Raw genomic sequence first — 18193 nt, 5'->3', positions numbered from 1 at the left:
GAAGTGCAGCAGATGCTGTGCGGCTGTGGAGTGCGGCGGCTCACTGTGCCGGCTCCTTTCACTCTGTGATCTGCATATTTTAACAGAAAGCGGACAGATGTTACTGGCACACCGTTATAATTAGAGTTGCACAAGAAAAAAAACTTACCTTCTAAAAGTTTTTTTTTAAGCCTCTGTCGCCATCATGCGGTTTGTTAATGTAACTTAATTAGCCAAAATTGCTTATAATTCCCCAGTACAAGAATGCAAGATTTAAAAAAGCAAAACAAAAACACAACACTGTTGAGTTTGATAAAGTAACTTTTATTGTATATAAAAATACAAGCTGTTTGTCTCATCTCAGCCTCAGTGTGCTGCAGACAGAGAGGGCTGAGTCATGAGTAGTACTGGTGTGATCAATGGCGTTTGTCTGACAAGCAAACATTCAGCAATGAAAACAATCTGAATCACCACACTGATTTTGATATGCCAGGTGTGACAGGAACATGTGCAAGACGGCACCACTTGAGGTTCAAGTGTGAAACTAAAACCTGATGATACACTTCAGTGCAAAAGAAAAAAGGAACAAAAATAAAGACAAAAACGGTAACGCAATTTAAATACATAACATTCCAGGCGCAAAGCAGCATCAAAACATTAACACTGAAACATACGATATGAATGAGCAAACATTCACTGTAGTGTGTGTGTGTGTGTGTGTGTGTGTGTGTGTGTGTGTGTGTGTGTGTGTGTGTGTGTACACAAGGATTGGACTGTGGTGTAAATCACAGCTGGCTCAGCATCTGCAAAAATGTGTGCAAGTGAAGCGAGGCGGTCATCTCATGTAGTGTGTAATGGCTCGTAAGATGTAAAGAAGTGCCGCCTGTAGCCGGGCTTCCATCACTATTAGGTTGGCATGAACCTTCACCCAAAAAAAGAAATGAAAAGAAACATGTCATTTCCTTCAGTTCACAAGGTGACATGCTGTAACACTTCCTTCTCTGATGACATTTAAAAAAGGAAGGACGCGCTGAAATGCCAAATGATACATTAGTTGATTCTGAGGGTACCAAAGAGAGATGACGTGTTAAAATGTCAAACGATACGTGACTGAGGAGGCCAGGTTAAGTGCCTGTTTGAACTCGTCATACCTTTTCAGAGTGTCTGAAGTGTCTCCAGAAGGAGTGGTAAATGCGTGCTGTGGTCTGCTCGGGGTGACAGGCCATGGTTTTTACAAACACCTTCAGAGAGCGTTCCAGCAACACGTTCACACTGCCATAGTCGTAATCATCGTATCTGGGCATGCGGAGTGACATAAATGTTAATGCCACAGTAGAGAAATGTTAAAGGTGGCTGAACTTTTGCATGTGTGGCAGCTTTATACCCACCGTATTCCATAAAGACAGTGGATGTAGTTCCACAGAGCTTTTCTTAGACTGTGAGTATCCACGCCTTCATGCATGGCCATCCTGTGGTAGGTCAAGTTGCACACAATCTGCAAATTCACATTACAGTTTGCTCAGTTCACTCATTTTATAACTTTATAGACTTTATGCAATGAGAAGATCACCTCCTGTAGACCATTATACAGAATACAGACTTAAACACTTCCAAAAGTGGCTTCCCTTTTCAGACCTCCATCTTTTATATACAGTCTAACCAAACTGGGCGATGCTTGTAAAATTCCCAAAAGAAGAATGAGCTGTGATTGGTGTCAGTCATTTGTTTATTTACCAAATGATCTGGAATAAGTGCAAAAAAAAAAAAAAAAAAAAAAAAAAAAAAAGGTTTGTGTGTTTGCAGTCTACTCTAAGCGAGGAAAACCCTTTTCTACAATACACATGTATTCACCACCCACTTCTTTTTCCTGACACTAAGCAGTTTTATTTCAAGTGTATAAACAAACAAGGAGGTCAACAATATCTCCTCCCATTCTTAGTCTCAGCTAGGTGAAGTAGTGTAACACGCACTTCAACAGATAGACCTTTCATATCACCCACACATCAGCCTTTGGTGAAGCGTGATGGTACCTGGAATTTTTCATCCAGTAGCTGGCCCATATCTGGCAGGAGCCTGTTGAGCAGAGAGAATCCATGGTCCTCCCATGAATAGTCCTACACATGAGACACAAACATTAATAATGTTACCGTCTTCAAAACAAGGCACACAAAATCAAGGGGTGTTGCTCACTATAATAAGTTTGACATAGATTTAAAAAAAGGAAAAATATGCCTTAACAAACTACCTGTGCTCGCATGGTGGGTGGTGACTGCTCTCCTCTGGGAGCAAAGTCCTCATATCTGAATTCTGGTTCCTCCACAAGACGCAACACCAGGTCAGGTGGAGCGCCCCTCACCACCGCTAAACAAAAAAAAACAGAGAGGAAGTGGTGAGTCAACAGGTGACTGAGAGTGACGCAGGGGTAAACAGTCAGATCTGTACCTGTAGGTATGCTCTCGCTCCTCTCCCTTTCAAAGCGAGTAACCATCTCCTCCTGTGTGCACTCCTCCTCCTCCTGCTGCTGCTGCAGCTCCACCATCCTCTTCATCAGCACCTCCACCTCCACCGCTCCATCAGCCAGCTGGAGAAGATCAGATAAATAAAGTTGGCGGTTTGTTGTTTCAGTGCGTGTTCACAGTTTTCTTTCCTAAGTGAGTGGGCATCTTTTAGCCATTACTAAACTTTAAATCAACTACCTCCACCTTCCTGTCATTTTAAGCCTGAGATCAGAACACCTGACTCACCTCGTGCCTGCCGTCCTCGTGAGCGGGGCTGTGTGCGGGGCTGTGAGGACTGTGAGAAAGTGATGGAGGCTGAAAGGTGTAGCCCCCAATGTGGTCAGGTTCTGGGTTTAAACCACAGCCCCAAACGAACGAGCACAACGAGTGAGCGTGCGCCATGAGCACCACGGCGTGTATCAGTTCAGCCAGTGACCAGCGAGGCTCTGCTCCGGGGCACACCAGTTCCTGCAGGGCAGATAGGCAGATGCTGGGCTCATACAGTTTCAGACTGTGTGTTTGCTGGGGGTGTTACCGGTTTGGCATTTGTTGGTGGTTTCATTTGCCTGTGTGCACTAGAGATAAGCAGCATTATCTAATTTAGCAATTTCCCTTAACTGCAATTTAAGACAGTAGAAAATTCTACTGAAGCACTTTGATACACTTAAACCTTGAGAAGATATCAATCAGTGTTATGTTAGATCCTGTTAGATGGTTTTGAAGTTTGCTTACAATTTAAGTGCTAATGACTGTTGTTAAAAGTCCTAATCTTTTAAAAGCAGTTGTAGATAGATTTTTGTGCATGTTAACAATATGGTGCCTTGTAGAGAAAAACAACACATGAAAAAAAGCTTCATTTAGGGTTAGCTCAAACTAGTCACCCAGTGCTACACCTGAGCACATCTGACCTCCGGGGTCAGTTTGTCTGACTCAGGTGATCAGTGTGCACAGTTAAGCACACTTAAGCATGGTTCAGTTGAACTCAGTTGTGATACATATCTGGGGTGACTGTGCCAAAGAAGGGAACCACCCCGCCCAAAAAAAGATATCACACTAATATTGTCATTGTCAGTTCTTTTGACCATGATAATGAAAATCAGATATTTCACTCTCACAATCCTAGGTATCAGATTTAAAGAGGCAGAACTACACCTGTCTGTGCTGATGCAAAATGATAGTGTCTGAAAAATCAATCTGCTACTCTTTACAGGGAAGACAATTAGGTGTTTACCACACAGGGAATAGCGGCTGAGTCACTGAGGGAGGGAGTTTGGATTCAAGTCAGAAATTAGAGTTGGAGTAAGACACAGGGAGTGAGTGGGCGAGTGGGAGATGTGTCTGACCTGGATGTGCTGCTGCGTAATGAGCCAGGGTCTGTGTGCCAGCAGCTTGTTGAGTGTTTGCAGGCTGCGGAGTTTGGCGGGAGCGTGCTCCAGGCCGCTTAGCCAGCTCTCCTCCCCTCCGGCCTCCAGGAAGCCTGCGCTGTGCTGCTGCACCAGGTATGAGCAGTGGTGCCGAGCGGCAGCCTGCGAGACACAAAGAACGGTCCAAGTTAACAGCAGGGAAGAGAAACTCTAACCCCGACCACTGGAAAAAAATGCTTCACACATCTGTGTGTAACAAATGCATAATGTAGAAGAAGTGTCACAGGTTAAAACAACAGCTGAACTTGCACAGGTGAGTACAGTGAGTGGTATTTCTAAAGTGTAACAGGCTGGTAATGTGATGCAATATAGAAGACGCATAGATCGCATTAGCAGAAAGGCACTAACAGTCTCTGGATGTCCTACTGTCTTGCTATGAAACAATTTCTGAATGTCCCTGAAGGTTTCATTGCCATTACTGTTCAGTGACCATTACCAAAATGTGTGTTATTTGCCAACTGAATGCAGATGTTTAAGCATTAAGAATGCGACCTTCTAAATACTCTATTATACAAATATATGATCAAATCTCAAATCTGTGTTCAGTTAGTACAGCAAAAAACTGCATAAACATTTTTCAAACTGAAAAAAACAAAACAAAAAACATTTACGATCCAATAAGCTATGACAAGTCCAAGGCACACCATTATAATATTACAGTATTAACATCTATCTGAAGCGACATTACCAGGTTATACTACAAAATGTCTTAAAATTATTTCAAAATTCTATAAACAAGCATTTCTTTTCTTTCTCGCAATATTATAATAATGCATTTCCATCAGTAATAAAGGCAACTGCAATTTAATACAACTGCAATTCACAACAACAGCTGCTCCACGGTGCTTTATATTACAATATAAAGATTTGCACTCAGCGACAGTGGGGAAAAAAAGAACTTCCTTTTAACAGGAAGAAATCTCCTGTAGCACCAAGCTAAGGGCAGGGGAGCAATCTACCATGACCAGCTGGGACAAAAGTTGGTGAGATTGCATCAGGAGTGAAAAGAGGAGAGTGGGAAATGAAGTCCCAGAGCAGCCTGAGCCTATAGCTGCATTAATAAGAAAGCTTCAGGGTCATGTAATCCAGCCATAACTATTCATAGTTTTTAGTCACCAACTAGCCAACTTGCTACCCTTGCCATCACAACCAATAAGAGACAGTAGTACTGCAGGACAAAAGTGTTGGTTTTTTCTTCACCTGTCTCAAGCTAAGACCACTTTGATCATCTATCCATGGTGGAAAAACTAAGATATAAAACGAAACTATGAATTTTGGGGACTTGTGATGCATATTCTGCCTCTGCAGCTTCTTTTTTTCAAAAAGTCCCTGATAGTGATGAAGTCTCTCCCAGAACTCCAGTTTTGTGACATCTACCTATATCTTGTAAAGAATCCCTCAGCTTGCACTGCTACCAGGATGAAACCTTTCAAAGTACAGACTGGAGGACAATGGACCAGAGTTCTGTTTTGCCCTCCAGGTGGGTGTGTCCCAGTAGCTCTGACGTCAGGTGAAAACTACAAATAAGAAAGTTTCAGACTAATCTTAAAAGAAGAGAGAGTGTCTGTCTCTGGGATCCAAAATCGGAGCTGGTGTTAGGGAGGAGCCTGATATCTTTATTCTACTTTTAGAATTTCTAAAAGTAGAACTAAGAATCACAAGTAAGCCCGTAGTCTGACAGAAAAGTGCTCTGTTGAGATAACATGACACCTGAAGGTCTTCAAGATATGATGGAGTTCGATTAGTCCAGATTCTATGGTGAGGAGAAGAATTTTAAATTCAGTTCTGGAGTTAACATGGAGCCAGTTAGAAGCTAATATGAGAAAAACATATTCACAACATTCTGATCATAGGCAAGACAAGCATCCAAAATACGTAAATACATAACAATGAAAAATACTGGCAACAGCCAGTGCTACCCCTCAGCGTCCTAGTAGACACACCTATGGTATCAATTTCAAATCCTATGTCGCCTTATTCTTAAGTTGTTCAGTCATTTGCAAGATTTTCTGAAAACCTGACCTCTCACCTTGAGGTCAAGGTCACTGAGAGTCGAACTCTTCAGAGATTGTTAATAGAAGCGCGTATAGTATCAACTTCAAAATCCTTGGTGTCTTCCTTCTCAAGTTTTCACATTCACAAGACTTTCAGAAAACCTGAGCTCCGACCTTGACCTCGAGGTTGAGGTCACAGATTACAACTCTTCCGAGATGTTTAGACACACCTATGGTATGAATTTAAAACTCCTTTGTCACTTCGTTCTTGAGTTATCACGTTTATAAACTTGGGTGTCCACGTTGCTGCCCGCGCAGTGGGGTGAAGACAATACCCCCATCAGCCTTTTATGACTGAGGGGTAAAAAGGTAAAAAGCAGGAATTATGTGATAATCCACTATAATCTGGTGTTTTTACTTAGTTAACGTTCTCATTTGTTTTTGTTTTGCTTTTCCCTACACATTACTACGTGTCATGACAAGAAGCCATGAAGCAGGAATTCTGGAAAGTCAAACATGTGGTGGTTAAGAACAGCTTAGAACGCCTGCAGCATTTAATAACAATGTCAGTATTTAGCACCAGTTTATTGCTATAGCAGGAGGAAGCAATACAGTTTTTATTGCTGTGTTTATATTTCATTCTATCCCTACTGAAAACGGACCATTAACATCAGTGCTTGCTATTGTAATGCTCTAAGTCAGACTTCTAAGGTCCCGGAGAGAAGACAGAGGACAACAAAGGACCTGAGCCTTCTACCTGCACACACAGTCACTGCTGTCAGACGACACATAAGTGCGTTTCCATAGCATTCACACTCATCAAATGCTCAGAACTCGTACTAAACATCACACATCAAGTCCACCAGTATTACCCACTGCTCTGTCTAACTAGTACATCAAGCCAATTAAAGGTTCTGGTGTTTAAAAATATATATAACTTTATTACGGCAATACTTAGGACCAGTGAAGACAGAAGAAAAGATACAAGTACCCCCTTAAATTTAAACACAAAAAACCCCTAAAAACCCCAACTCATCCACAGTCTGTTACTTGAACAGTTGGGATGTTACTCAAATAATATCTAATCTAAGATTTTGTTTAAACAGTAGAAAAGATTAAATGCAGACCAAAGAACTATAATCATTTTGTATCAATAATCGTCTTTGACAAAACGATTTAACCTCAAGTGTCAGAACTACTACGATGGAAAAAAAATCTAAAACAACAATCTCGTCTGTTTGAGAGTGAGAATTTATTTTGATGTTCACAATTGTTATTTCTTTATTTGGTTCATCGTGCATGCACACGGCTGCAGTACACACTACATATGATTTCTTTTTAAGGAACTACATATACTAATTCACATTTCTCCTACAAAAGACCTTAAAGGATGCTGAATAGTGTTTTACAAACAGTCCAAATTATGACAAAACCCCATTCCAAGCAATTTTTCAGCTTTCTGCTGAAAGGTAATTAAAGTTGGAGGATACATCAGGATCAGGATGTCACCGGCTAAAAGACATTTTTCTTACCATGACAGCAATGTAGTGTCTCCAGTGACGGGGCAAAGGGCCGTCCATCTCCAACAAAGCATGCTGGGTCTTTAGGAAGCAGCAGAGGTAGGCTGGGTGCATCGCCATGACCATGGAGATGTGATCCACACGCCCCAGCGAAAGAAAAGATTCAATCAGGACGTCCTGGTTTGGCCCTCCTTTTAAAATCTAAAGAGGAAAAACAAACAAACAAAAAACCCATAACTGAATCCTGAGTAAACTTAATTAAGGTTTCTTCTTCTTTTTGAAAAAGAAAATAAGAAATCTTAATGAGTCACATTATGAGCTAAGACATTATCAGCCACTAGCTTTGGCAACTCAGCTCGGGTATTGCATCTGTCGAATGCAACAGGCAGTGTAGTATTGCAGCAGAATAAATAGCATCATTTCAATGAGCAAGTCTCTTAAGTCATTACGCATGTCTGTTTCTAAAACGGAAAATAATTAAAAAATAAACTTGCATAAAAAACCCTGTGGAAAAAAATATATATATAAAGACTAGGCCAATGGCGATTCAAATATATTTAAGTTTAGAACATTTTTTTATTTAAATTATATTTATATGAAAAGATTAAGTTCAAAGTAACAGCTGTTATAGTCAGTGTTCATTATGTTAGCAGCCTGAAACAAGCCCTGCAAAATCACAGGATTAGACATGAAGGCCAGCTGTGTGCCACTCTGACATCAACCTGAGGGGGGAAAAAATCTGGCATCTGGAGAGGGTGCAAGTCTGACACACAAACAATGGAAATAGCAAAAACACATTTAGTATTCCGGAAACACACTCTTTTTTTATTAAGTTGCATACACACCTCTTTTGCAGGGATAAAGGCACTTGGACCCGAGGCCAGAGCCCGAGGTACCTCGACTCCTTGCTCCTAGTAACAAAAGAAGACACAAACAACACGTAATTATCAATCAGTTTGTACTTGATTATTGCTCTGGTTTATCAAAATTTCAGTCAAGACTCCAATCAACCCTAAAGGATTCAACTTGTCTACGGAAATCAACCTCAAACGCAGTTCATTCCCGTGACTGACACGCGAAAAATACCTTTTCAGACTTTTTCCATGCACAAAAAAGTTTACCATTGGAAATATTCACATTTATCCAAATCGCTGACATGCTTATACGAAATATGTTCAGCTTAACAACGCCTCAGCCCTCCTTTAGCTTGCCTAGACCTTCTTTTCACCGTAACAGGACACCCGTTTCGTAACTAGCACGCTTCAAACTTCCACGTTTTACTAAAACACGCGTTAAAACTCACCGACATCGGAAGCTCGGACGTTAAACGTTGCCCTGTTTGTTATTCTCAACACAAACACAAATGAAAGGCGTCTAAAGCAGCCTGCCTTTTTATTTCTAGAAGCTACACTGAGCCGTGAAAGCAGTCGGGGGTGTGTCTGCTGGTGGTGTGTTTTTCAGGCACCGGGAGGGGGCGTGTCCGGTCTGGTTGTTTGTGCACACCGCTGCAGAGTCTTGCATCACCTACAGTCTGATGAAACCAGCAGCAGTCCGGTAGCAATAAAAATGACCATCAGCTGATGAGTGAGGTAAACCTACCCTACCCTTACCCTAACCTTATAACGTCATCATGCAAAGTAAAAGCAGTCCTCCTGAGAGTACCTAAAAGTCCTTTAATGGTACAAAAGGTGCCCGAGCGTTATTGGAGTAAGATTTTTTCCCTAGCTCTCTGTTACTGCGGTCTGCAAACCTCACAGAAGAAGGGGAAGCCTGTCGGTGAATTGTGCATGCATTACCTGTGCGGTCCGCAGGAGCTCGACGGCTCTCTCCCGTACTTCCTGCAGCGGACACGACCTGGACAGCCGGAGCAGATGCAGAAGAGTTTGTTTACTCAGTCGCCCCGAGCCGTGCCGGTCCAGGTCTAAACACTGGAGAACCCCCTGGCTTAACTCCTCCAGAGCCGCTCTCCGCTCCCCGTCATCCCTGCTGCACAGTCGCGCTAAACTCTTCGAAGTCGGTCCAGCATCGGATTCAGACTCGGACCGGTGGCCACACGAACGCCGAGCGGCGGGCACTCCTCCCGGCTTGCTGTCTCCATTAGCCTGGCAGGTAGCCGCGGGATTACTGGCCATGTCCCGGAGCACCTTGGTAGAGCTGCCTGTCGTTACCGAGCAGCAGTTAGCTTAAAGTATTAACTTAACGCTAACCCTTAACGTTAGCTGAAAACATTGATTCTTCTTCACTGCCACAACCTCGAGGTATCTGCCGCCGGTCTTCTTATTTTTACTGCGCAATCGTCTGCTTCGCAAATCATTAACACCGACGAACCACCTTCAGAGAGCGCCTCCTTTTTTTCCCACCCGGCTTCCTGACCGTGAACACCGGCTGCCGGCGGTTAGCTCGCTACGCTAGCAGATGCTGCAGACTCTTTCAGCCGCAACTGTGACGATTTCCGGTAATGAAAACAACGCGAGCCGCTGATTTATATTTGGACTGAGCATCGTGGACATAATGCTGAGTTAAACTTAAAACTATCTTGCGTAAGGCACCGGGAATAATGTAGAGTTTTCACACGCTCCTTCCGCTGAGATCTTGGAGAGCTTCCCCCGTGCAACGTCATCGTGACGTATGCGAAACTTTCCTGTGATAAACAGCAGGCGGCAATATCTCTTTAAATACAGTAACAGTGTATCCATAAGTGCCTGTTTTCTCTTTTCTTTACAAAGTGAGCATGTGTTCGTTTCAGGCGTTTTTTAAATTTTATTTCTAATGCTTTTGCTCATACTGATAAACAGGTTGTTCTCAAGATGATGCATGAAGGGGTTATATATAAAATAAAGAAATCACCTGTTTTGCAAGTATTCTTATGACTCTGCTTTATTGTACCCACTCTGTGTTCTACACTGTAATCACTCCAGTATTTTTTGGACACATAGTATATTTGTAGAACTGTTATGTTATACTTTTCTGCAGTTTCTGCTGCCATCTTGGCCAGATCTCTCTTGAAAAAGACATTATTGATCTCAATTAGTCTTTTTACCTGGATAGTATTTTGTGTTTAATAATTATGCAAGCTGTAAACTTACACATTTCTCATCAATTACCAAAGCCTTGAGCAAGGTCATAAAATTACTGACATTACAAAAATCAAAAAGCTTAAGTTTAATATTTAATGTGAAACAGACATCAGTCAGTGTTAATATGCATGATGATGATATAATTACTTTTATCATTTAGTCAAAATCACTGAAATTAGATAATAGATTAACTGCTGTCATTCTGTTACCTTCACCACTGCAGCAATACTTTAATTATACAAGAACAAGCACTTTACCACAAGCAGCTCGGACTTTGTATTGGACGTTGCCACCTGGGAAGTACCTAAAATGTCTGTGTGCTGAATCAGGTCACTGAGCTAATGTGTGGCAGACCTGCTGGAAATTTCAACCCAGTCCTTCTGGTCCTCTGGAAACCATGTTGTGGAACCTCTGGGTTTTTCCACAATCTTTTATATTAAAGTAACTAAAACTGTATAAATTATATGTGCACAGTTCTTTGTTTCTCTATGTGCATGTGTAATTCTAACATGGGATATAATGGTTTCACAATGTATGTTTACTTCCTGAATCACCTTTATTTAGGAAAATAAAAAGAAATCAATGATGTGTCCTTAGTATCGGACATACGTCTTATATTAATTTACCTGTATATATCATATACAATGCAAGATAACTTTTGTGAGGATGATAGGAGAAAAAAATGAAGAAGATGAAGGAATAGGGAAATATGACAGTGACATATAAACAGACAAACAAGTGAAGGTGATGTGCTGCTTTGTTTGACATGACAAGACACACACTCTCTGGGGTTTCAGGAACTTCAACACTGTGGCAGCAACAAAGAAAAACCCTTCAGCATTCCATCACCGTTTCCCTATGAGGGAAGACTTTTATTAGCAAACACACAGGCTGGCTTTGGAGGATGACCTTCAGGGCACATACACACACAAACAGACACACAAACACACACGCAGAGGCATGTTCATGTGGTAACCAGGGGTGTGTGTCCCAAGGGTAGAAGAGACAAGAGCAGAAGTGTAGAAAAACAAGAGGTGGTTTGGAGGGGTAGGAGAGAGCCAAGGTCTGGATTATCACACACACACGCACATCTATATGGAGAGGGGTGTGTCTTCAATATTTTACAGGAAGTAAATTTTGTGTGTGTGTGTTTGTATTTGTACATGGGTGCAGGTGAGTAATGGGATACGAGTCCTTAGACGATTTTGTTCTCCAGCAAGGCGATCCTCTTCGACATGCTCTCTAGTAAGATTCTGTCAAGGAGAGAAACTGTGAAGGCAGTCAATAAATCGGAACAGTGCGAAAACAACTTTAACACCCTCCCTCCCAAAATAATATTCTCAGACAGTGTCACCTGTCATAAAGGATATGTTTTTTTGTTAGTGCCTGTAAGGCAGCTTCAACTTTCTTTTGGAACTTTACAAGGGAGTCGCACTCACAAGGGTCCTCTGTGGAGCCAAGAACACACAGGTTAAAGATTTGTGTGATTTGTGAAGTATAACAACACATTTGTTTTAAACTTCTCACCATCACAGACGTTAATCTGTAGCTTCTTGGCAATCTGGCTCATGGCCTTGAAATCGGCGGTGTAGAAGTAGTGCTCTCCGGTTGGCTCAGAGGCAATCTCTTTCAGCTCGTCCTCAACTGCATTGCCCACTCCGACAGCATACATCTTAAAGCCTGCAATGAACGCACTCGTTCCTTCATCTGATTCACATAAGTATATATTTTTTGTCTGCTTTAGACGTAACCTTCCCACTCCCTCTAACCGTTTTCCTTGGCCTTCTTGGCAGCCTCTCCGATGTAGTCCTGACTGCGCCCATCGGTGAAGACGATGCCCACCTTTGTGACTCCAGGGCGGGCACCCTGACCAAGGCTGAAGCTGTTTTCTACCAGATAACGGAGAGCCTGGCCTGTCATGGTTCCCCTCTCCAGGTAGGCCATCTTTTTCACAGCTTCTTTGAGGTCCTTCTTGTTGTTGTAGCGGCCCAAGGGAAACTCCTGCGGTGGAGCAGAATCAGGATGATGATGAGGGTGGAAGTGAAAATGCTTACTCTAATATAAAAAAAGAAAAAAGTGACTCATACCGGTTTGACTGTGCTGGAGTACTGCACCAGTCCGACATGAGCCTTGCTTTCACTGACGTCCAGTTTGTCGATGATCTGGTTGATCCATTTCTTGACCAGCTCAAAGTTCTCAGGACGCACGCTCTTAGAGCCATCGATCAGAAACACAACGTCTGTTGCGGAGTTGCTACAAGCTGGTGAAAAACAAAACATACAAACACGGACACACACAGGGCATGTTAATGTCAGAGCATATTTATCACACTTGGACACATACCTTCAGAGACAAACACCCACTCACCACTGCAGCTACGACCATTGTCCATGAGGGTAAAACCTTCTCTGCAGGCACACTTGTATGATCCTGGGGTGCTGATGCATACCTGCTCACAGTCATGATCCCCAGTGGCACACAGGTCAGACACTAGGTCTTCTTACATGCACAACACACACACACACACACACACACACACACAAGAGGGGGCAGGCGGGTAGGGTTAGAGGGAGAAATGAAACTATGTCAGTTTGAAAATGGGAAATTCTAGCATTGATTTTTTTTAATGATCCACTGTGACCTGCAGTTGACCTGAACAGGTTTGAATATATGTAGATGATGCAAAAATCCAGTGGAACCTTAAAGCAAAAGGAGGAAAAGATCGGGCGCGGCCTTAAGCTAATAAAATCCAGTTTTCTGGAGGATTTTTTAACGTGATGCACAGGCTCCTCCTCAACACTATGATCATGCTGCTCTCATAATCTGCACGTGCAGCAATGCTGGCTGCCGCAAAGCGAGAAGCAGACAGCAGTCAAAGCTGCCGCAGACTGGGAGCGCCGAAGGGCATCACTAATTAGAAGCTTAATGATTGGCACTAATGGATCGGTAATTACAGATAGATCAGTCTCGCCTCTCGGTTATGTGAGAGTTGACTGAAGAACAGGACTAAATCTCATTCCAAAAGGTTGTTTCTACCCTAATGCCCTCGTGCTGTGGGGAATTTTAAATGAGTTTGAAGGACTGAATGAATACATTGTAATCTTGTCGAGGACAAGCAGAGGACAAAAGGGAGAGAAGAATAAATTGGAATGAAAAGGATGACAGTCCAGACACCTTACCCTCAGTACAGGGGAGCAGCAGACAGCTCTCTCCACAGGAATGAAGGTGTGCATATAATGAATCCCTCTTTCTTGCTGCTGTATCTATACCTCCTACAGTACATCTCTAATCCTTCTCTCATCTCTTCCTTCTCCTCCTCTTACCACAAAAGGCCTCCTGGAACTTCTTGGTGAGCTTCTCGATAACGCTGTAGCTCTCCACATAGTCCACATGGTCATCCAGAGGATCGCTGGCCATCTGCCTCAGAGTGTTCATGTCTACGCGTCCCACACCGATGGCAAAAATCTCAATGCCGGCGTCTCGTGCACGTTGAGCTATATCCTTGACATTGTCCTGGGGACGCCCGTCTGTCACAATAATGGCAACCTGTGACAGTGAGGGTTCAAAATAGATTACAAAGTTACCATTGCGGTTATGGAAGAGGTGAATTTCACGTGCAAACGCATCTAAACGTGTGGCAGACCTTGCCGACGTCAGAAGATTTTGCACGAGCGCCCTCAGCCTCACTGAAGGCAACATTCATTGCAAACTGGATGGCCAGGCCAGTCATGGTCCCGGTGGACAGCGGCTCAATTTTGGTCACAGCCTTGATCAGCCCGGCTTTGGTGCGGTGGGTCTTCAGAGACACCTACAGTTCCACAAAAGCGCAGTGAGTGAGATCAAAATGAGAGAAAACAAATCAGAAATGTCGGAAATGGTTTTTTAAACTTTATCCAAACCTCATTCTTAACGCGGCTGGCATAGTTGACAACTCCCACACGAGTGGCGCTGGGTCCAACATTCAGCCCCTCGATGACTTTTGCCAGGAAGACTTTAACTTGCTCAAACTCTGAGGGGCGAACACTGCGACTGCTGTCGATGATGAACACGAGGTCGGTGGGACGGGCTTTGCACAAACCTGCCGCTACACGTGAAGAGAAAATCAACTCGGATGTCACCGTAATCTCATATTCATTTTATAGAGTTATAAATTATTCCTCATTCCATCATTCCTCATGATGATGGATGGAGATCATGAAAGTCAGAGGAGATGTGGGTGGAGCACGGAGAGAAGGGCTGTTGAGAGGAAAAGGGGAGGGCAGAGGTGATGGAGAGTGGTGAGATGTATATTAGAGGAAGGGCTGGAAACAGGACACACAGAGGCAGCAAGGGTGGAGAGAGGGAAAGGTGAAAGTACTGCGATGGAGAGAGGAAACAAAAAGAGCCATTGACCCGCTTTAAGTATTTTCAGAAAGCTTGTTGGGTTTCTCTTGCATGAATATATCAATAATTAATCCATAATTAGATTCCACCAAGAAAAGCCATGAGATGTGGTTACATTTTCACAAAAAAACATGGACTTTGACAGATTTTTCCAGAAAAGGTGTGATGAAATTAAGCTTTGCTACAGTGATACAGCTGGTGGCCCGTAGCATTTTCAGTGGAAACACGGGCATTTTGGCATCATTAAGCAAACTGCAGCCTCCAGCATCTACTGAATATCACTGATCTCCCTCCTCGCCCTTCACCTCTCTCCCTCCCTCCTCCCCCTTCTTCTGTACACCTCCCCTCAATCTTTGACACGCAAGAAACAGCAACAGCCACACTCCTTCCTAAACAAAACAATTATCCAAAATGTGCTTATACAATTTAACCACTAGAAAGAACATCAAAACCCTTTTTTCAGGTGGCAGGAGGTAGAGCAGGTCATCTACTAATCAGGAGGTTGGTGGTTCGATCCTGGGCTGCTCCAGTCTGCATGCCAAATGTCCTTGGGCACAATACCAACCCCAAGTTGCTCTCCGATGTATCCATCAGAGTGAGAATGTGTGTGAATGTTGAATAAAAAGCATGTAAAAAAAGTGCTTGTATGAATGGGTGAATGAGGAGAGTTGCATAAAGTGCTTTGAGTGCTCAGGTAGAGTAGAAACGTGCTATAAGAACCAGTCCATTTACCTTTTCTCACAGTCCCTTACTTATCATTCTTAAATGCCTTTGATATATACAGAAAGTTAGTGTCCACAAAGAAAATATGAATGAAAAGCCTATCTTTTTCCATTTTTTCACTAAAAATGTATGACGGTACAGCATCTCTTCCAGTCTATTCACACACATCACACAAAAAGATTCTAACCACTCAAAAATAAAAAGTTAGGTCCTTCACCTAAAAGGCAAACTGATGACCTGTTGAGACCAGACTAATGCTCGCTTTTTAAAAGCTGTGTGAGGTTTTTCTGCTCTATGAGTTCAGTTTTATGATGATAAAAGGCAAACGGGTGTTAGAAGCAAAGCATCACACAATCAACAGGAGTTAAGACTCAGGCTTTAGGGGTTAAAGGTCATTATTCTTACCCATGGCGGCGGCTGTGCGAAGGTCTAAGTTAGCTTGGGCTCCTATTAGGCCAAGCAACAGCAGGAACAACGGCTTGATGGGCATCATGGTGACAAAAGCGGGGGGTCTGAGCGCGGCCGCAGAAGGTCCTAGAGTTGGGAAGCAGAAAAGAAAGCGAAGCGGAGCTCCAAGCGATGGGCACGGCCACAAAGTGAGACCAAGCGACTCTGAGCTGCAGGTTATCAATGCACGAGCTTCACACACTCAGCCCACAGACAGCCCCCCTCTAAAGCTGCAGTGTGTGGATGGATGAGTGTGCGTCTGTGGGAAAGAGAAGGAAATACCTGCTCTGGGAGGACCTAAAACGGTGGGCAGGGAAAGACAAACACACCTTGATATGGTTAGGATGGACAGGTAAGTGTGTATGTGAAGGTGGTAAATTTCTGTTGTGTGTGCGCACCGGTCCCCCAGTGGGTTACAGTATGTGCGTGTCTGGCTGGGGGTACAGGAGCGGCTGGGGTTTGGTGCAGAGCGCGCGCCAGTGCTGCGGCCCCAGGTCGGATTTGGCCAAAGCTCAAATAAACACCGACATGAATTCCTCTTTTCTCTCCGTGTTCCCTCGTATAGCAAACACACATTTATGGTGCGGAAGTGAAGCTGAGCCGCCATACACAGCCTACAGTGTTCCTGCTGCTCTACACGTTGAGCTGCATGTGTGTGCGTGCGCATTTTTCTATAAATTTTAAATTGTAAGTATACAATCCATTTCCTGGCTTCTGAGTTTCAGTGCAGTGTCGTTCTCAATCTCCCTGCTTCACATTTTTGAACCCTTTTTAAGCTTTTTTACCTTAAAATCAGTTTTATAACAAGACAGATCAAACACACACACACAAACACACACACACACACACAATGAGAGTAAAGGTAAATCAGATTTCCTTTTTTCATCATCTTCTCCTGAACTTCTCCGGTATATACTCTCCACTGTATGACAGGCAGCGGGGCCCCAGTGGAGTAAACACAGCAGCAAAACACACTTTCATCAATAAGTTCACATACACATCTTTAATCTTGCTATAGAGTCCACACAAACACACTCAACAGAGACCCCTCTTTTCCCCACACACAAGCAGGCATTCCTCTGAACCCCCCACCCCCTTCCACCTCCACACACACTCACTGAACAAGCCGCAATTGAGGAGGCAGTCTGTGAGGAGTCGGGGCTCTGGCTGTACAGTAACCAGTTAGTCAGATTTCCAAGTGAACATGCTGCAAAACCAACTGAACAGCGTGTGTGTGTGTGTGGATGCATCCGTGTGTGTGTAATGGTGGTGAAACGTTAGAGATTAAAAAGAGAAGAGATGTTATTCCTGGACAGTGTGTCATCTCTGGAAATGGTCAGTTTGGCTCATAAGAGAAGATACAGCACACATGCACGGCATAATGTACTAACACACACACACACACACAGAGACAGACACACAGACACAGGTTATGTAACACTGTCTACCAGCAGGCTGGGCAAACATAAGCAGGTAGCTGAAAGAACCAGACCTGCATTTGAGAACTACTCTGCTCAAAAACATTACAGGAATATTCGGTCAGCGCAGTAAAACACAAAGTCAGCGAAACTTCAGGGATATCAGTCTGTTCATTTAAGGAAGTGAAAACCACTGTGAATCTATTTCACTTGCTTTGGTGCAAATTAAAGTGCTAACAGGGGCAAGAATAAGACAGACAGAGGAGAAGAACTGGACAGGGAGGGGTAGAAGGATATAAACCCAGCAGTAGCACCAGTGTCTGCTTCTTTGAGCAATAAACTGGAGGAGCAGTGAAAGAAACAGAGTCCATGAAGGTGTCACAAGGGCACGACGATTATGTTGCTCCACCACTGGCACCCTGTTCTCTAAGCACCTGTGACAGGTGTGAACAAATCTGCAACATCATGACCAGTTTGGGAGTGGCTCAGTGATCATCTGAGGAGACATATCCCACAGACGTTCTACAGACAGGCCAGTCAAAGTTAACCTGACTAGGTTAGCTTAGGTTTGGTCAGAGACATGCACGGGTACCCTGCTGGAGGTCGTTTTGTAGGGCTCAGGCAGTGCTCCTCCTCCTGTTCCTCCACACACAGAGGAGCAGATAGTAGTCCTGCTGCTGGGTTGATGTCCTTCAACAGCCCTGTTCAGTTCTCCTTGTGTAACCCTTAT

At 43.5% G+C, this 18193-nt stretch overlaps 2 protein-coding genes across 6 annotated transcripts; both read right to left on the bottom strand.

Moving 5' to 3' along the window:
• Positions 1–282: 282 nt before the first annotated feature.
• On the bottom strand, positions 283–10020 carry sesn2 (sestrin 2). Of its 3 annotated transcripts, none has more exons than XM_005478620.4 (11): positions 9212–10018; positions 8261–8326; positions 7428–7616; positions 3821–4003; positions 2724–2945; positions 2422–2560; positions 2225–2340; positions 2010–2093; positions 1368–1474; positions 1131–1275; positions 283–901 (listed from the first exon to the last, which is right to left on the bottom strand). In XM_005478620.4, the coding sequence occupies exons 1-11, from the start codon at positions 9545–9547 to the stop codon at positions 815–817; spliced, it is 1674 nt and encodes a 557-aa protein (XP_005478677.1). In that variant the 5' UTR covers positions 9548–10018; the 3' UTR covers positions 283–814. The 3 variants fall into 3 exon arrangements, with proteins under 3 accessions (XP_005478677.1, XP_013126160.1, XP_019206183.1); XM_013270706.3 differs by lacking the exon at positions 9212–10018 and adding an exon at positions 8719–8878; XM_019350638.2 differs by lacking the exon at positions 2724–2945 and having other exon boundaries at positions 9212–10020.
• Positions 10021–10573: 553 nt separating this feature from the next.
• Positions 10574–16360, bottom strand: matn1 (matrilin 1). Of its 3 annotated transcripts, none has more exons than XM_005478618.4 (10): positions 16004–16360; positions 14392–14576; positions 14136–14300; positions 13816–14038; positions 12860–12991; positions 12580–12752; positions 12262–12493; positions 12020–12172; positions 11863–11940; positions 10574–11737 (listed from the first exon to the last, which is right to left on the bottom strand). In XM_005478618.4, exons 1-10 carry the CDS (start codon positions 16089–16091, stop codon positions 11688–11690), a joined length of 1479 nt encoding a protein of 492 aa, XP_005478675.1. In that variant the 5' UTR covers positions 16092–16360; the 3' UTR covers positions 10574–11687. The 3 variants fall into 3 exon arrangements, with proteins under 3 accessions (XP_005478675.1, XP_003444179.1, XP_005478676.1); XM_003444131.5 differs by having other exon boundaries at positions 12860–12988; positions 16004–16342; XM_005478619.4 differs by lacking the exon at positions 12860–12991 and having other exon boundaries at positions 16004–16342.
• Positions 16361–18193: the final 1833 nt, after the last annotated feature.

This window comes from Oreochromis niloticus, linkage group LG22 (genome assembly GCF_001858045.2).
Source record: "Oreochromis niloticus isolate F11D_XX linkage group LG22, O_niloticus_UMD_NMBU, whole genome shotgun sequence".
Lineage (NCBI taxonomy): Eukaryota > Metazoa > Chordata > Actinopteri > Cichliformes > Cichlidae > Oreochromis > Oreochromis niloticus.
This window is presented reverse-complemented; position numbering and strand designations above follow the sequence as displayed.

What these genes read in the sequence shown, in the direction of transcription:
- sesn2 (XM_005478620.4), bottom strand. Translation starts at nt 9,547, where the DNA reads ATGGCCAGTAATCCCGCGGCTACCTGCCAGGCTAATGGAGACAGCAAG. An exon ending in AGCTCCTGCGGACCGCACAG is followed by an intron (nt 8,327 to 9,211) that starts GTAATGCATGCA and finishes TTTTGTTACTAG; the next exon opens with GAGCAAGGAGTCGAGGTACC. An exon ending in CACTGTCTTTATGGAATACG is followed by an intron (nt 1,276 to 1,367) that starts GTGGGTATAAAG and finishes CCGCATGCCCAG; the next exon opens with ATACGATGATTACGACTATG.
- matn1 (XM_005478618.4), bottom strand. Translation starts at nt 16,091, where the DNA reads ATGATGCCCATCAAGCCGTTGTTCCTGCTGTTGCTTGGCCTAATAGGA. An exon ending in CAATGGTCGTAGCTGCAGTG is followed by an intron (nt 12,753 to 12,859) that starts GTGAGTGGGTGT and finishes GTTTTTCACCAG; the next exon opens with CTTGTAGCAACTCCGCAACA. An exon ending in ACTCCAGCACAGTCAAACCG is followed by an intron (nt 12,494 to 12,579) that starts GTATGAGTCACT and finishes GCTCCACCGCAG; the next exon opens with GAGTTTCCCTTGGGCCGCTA.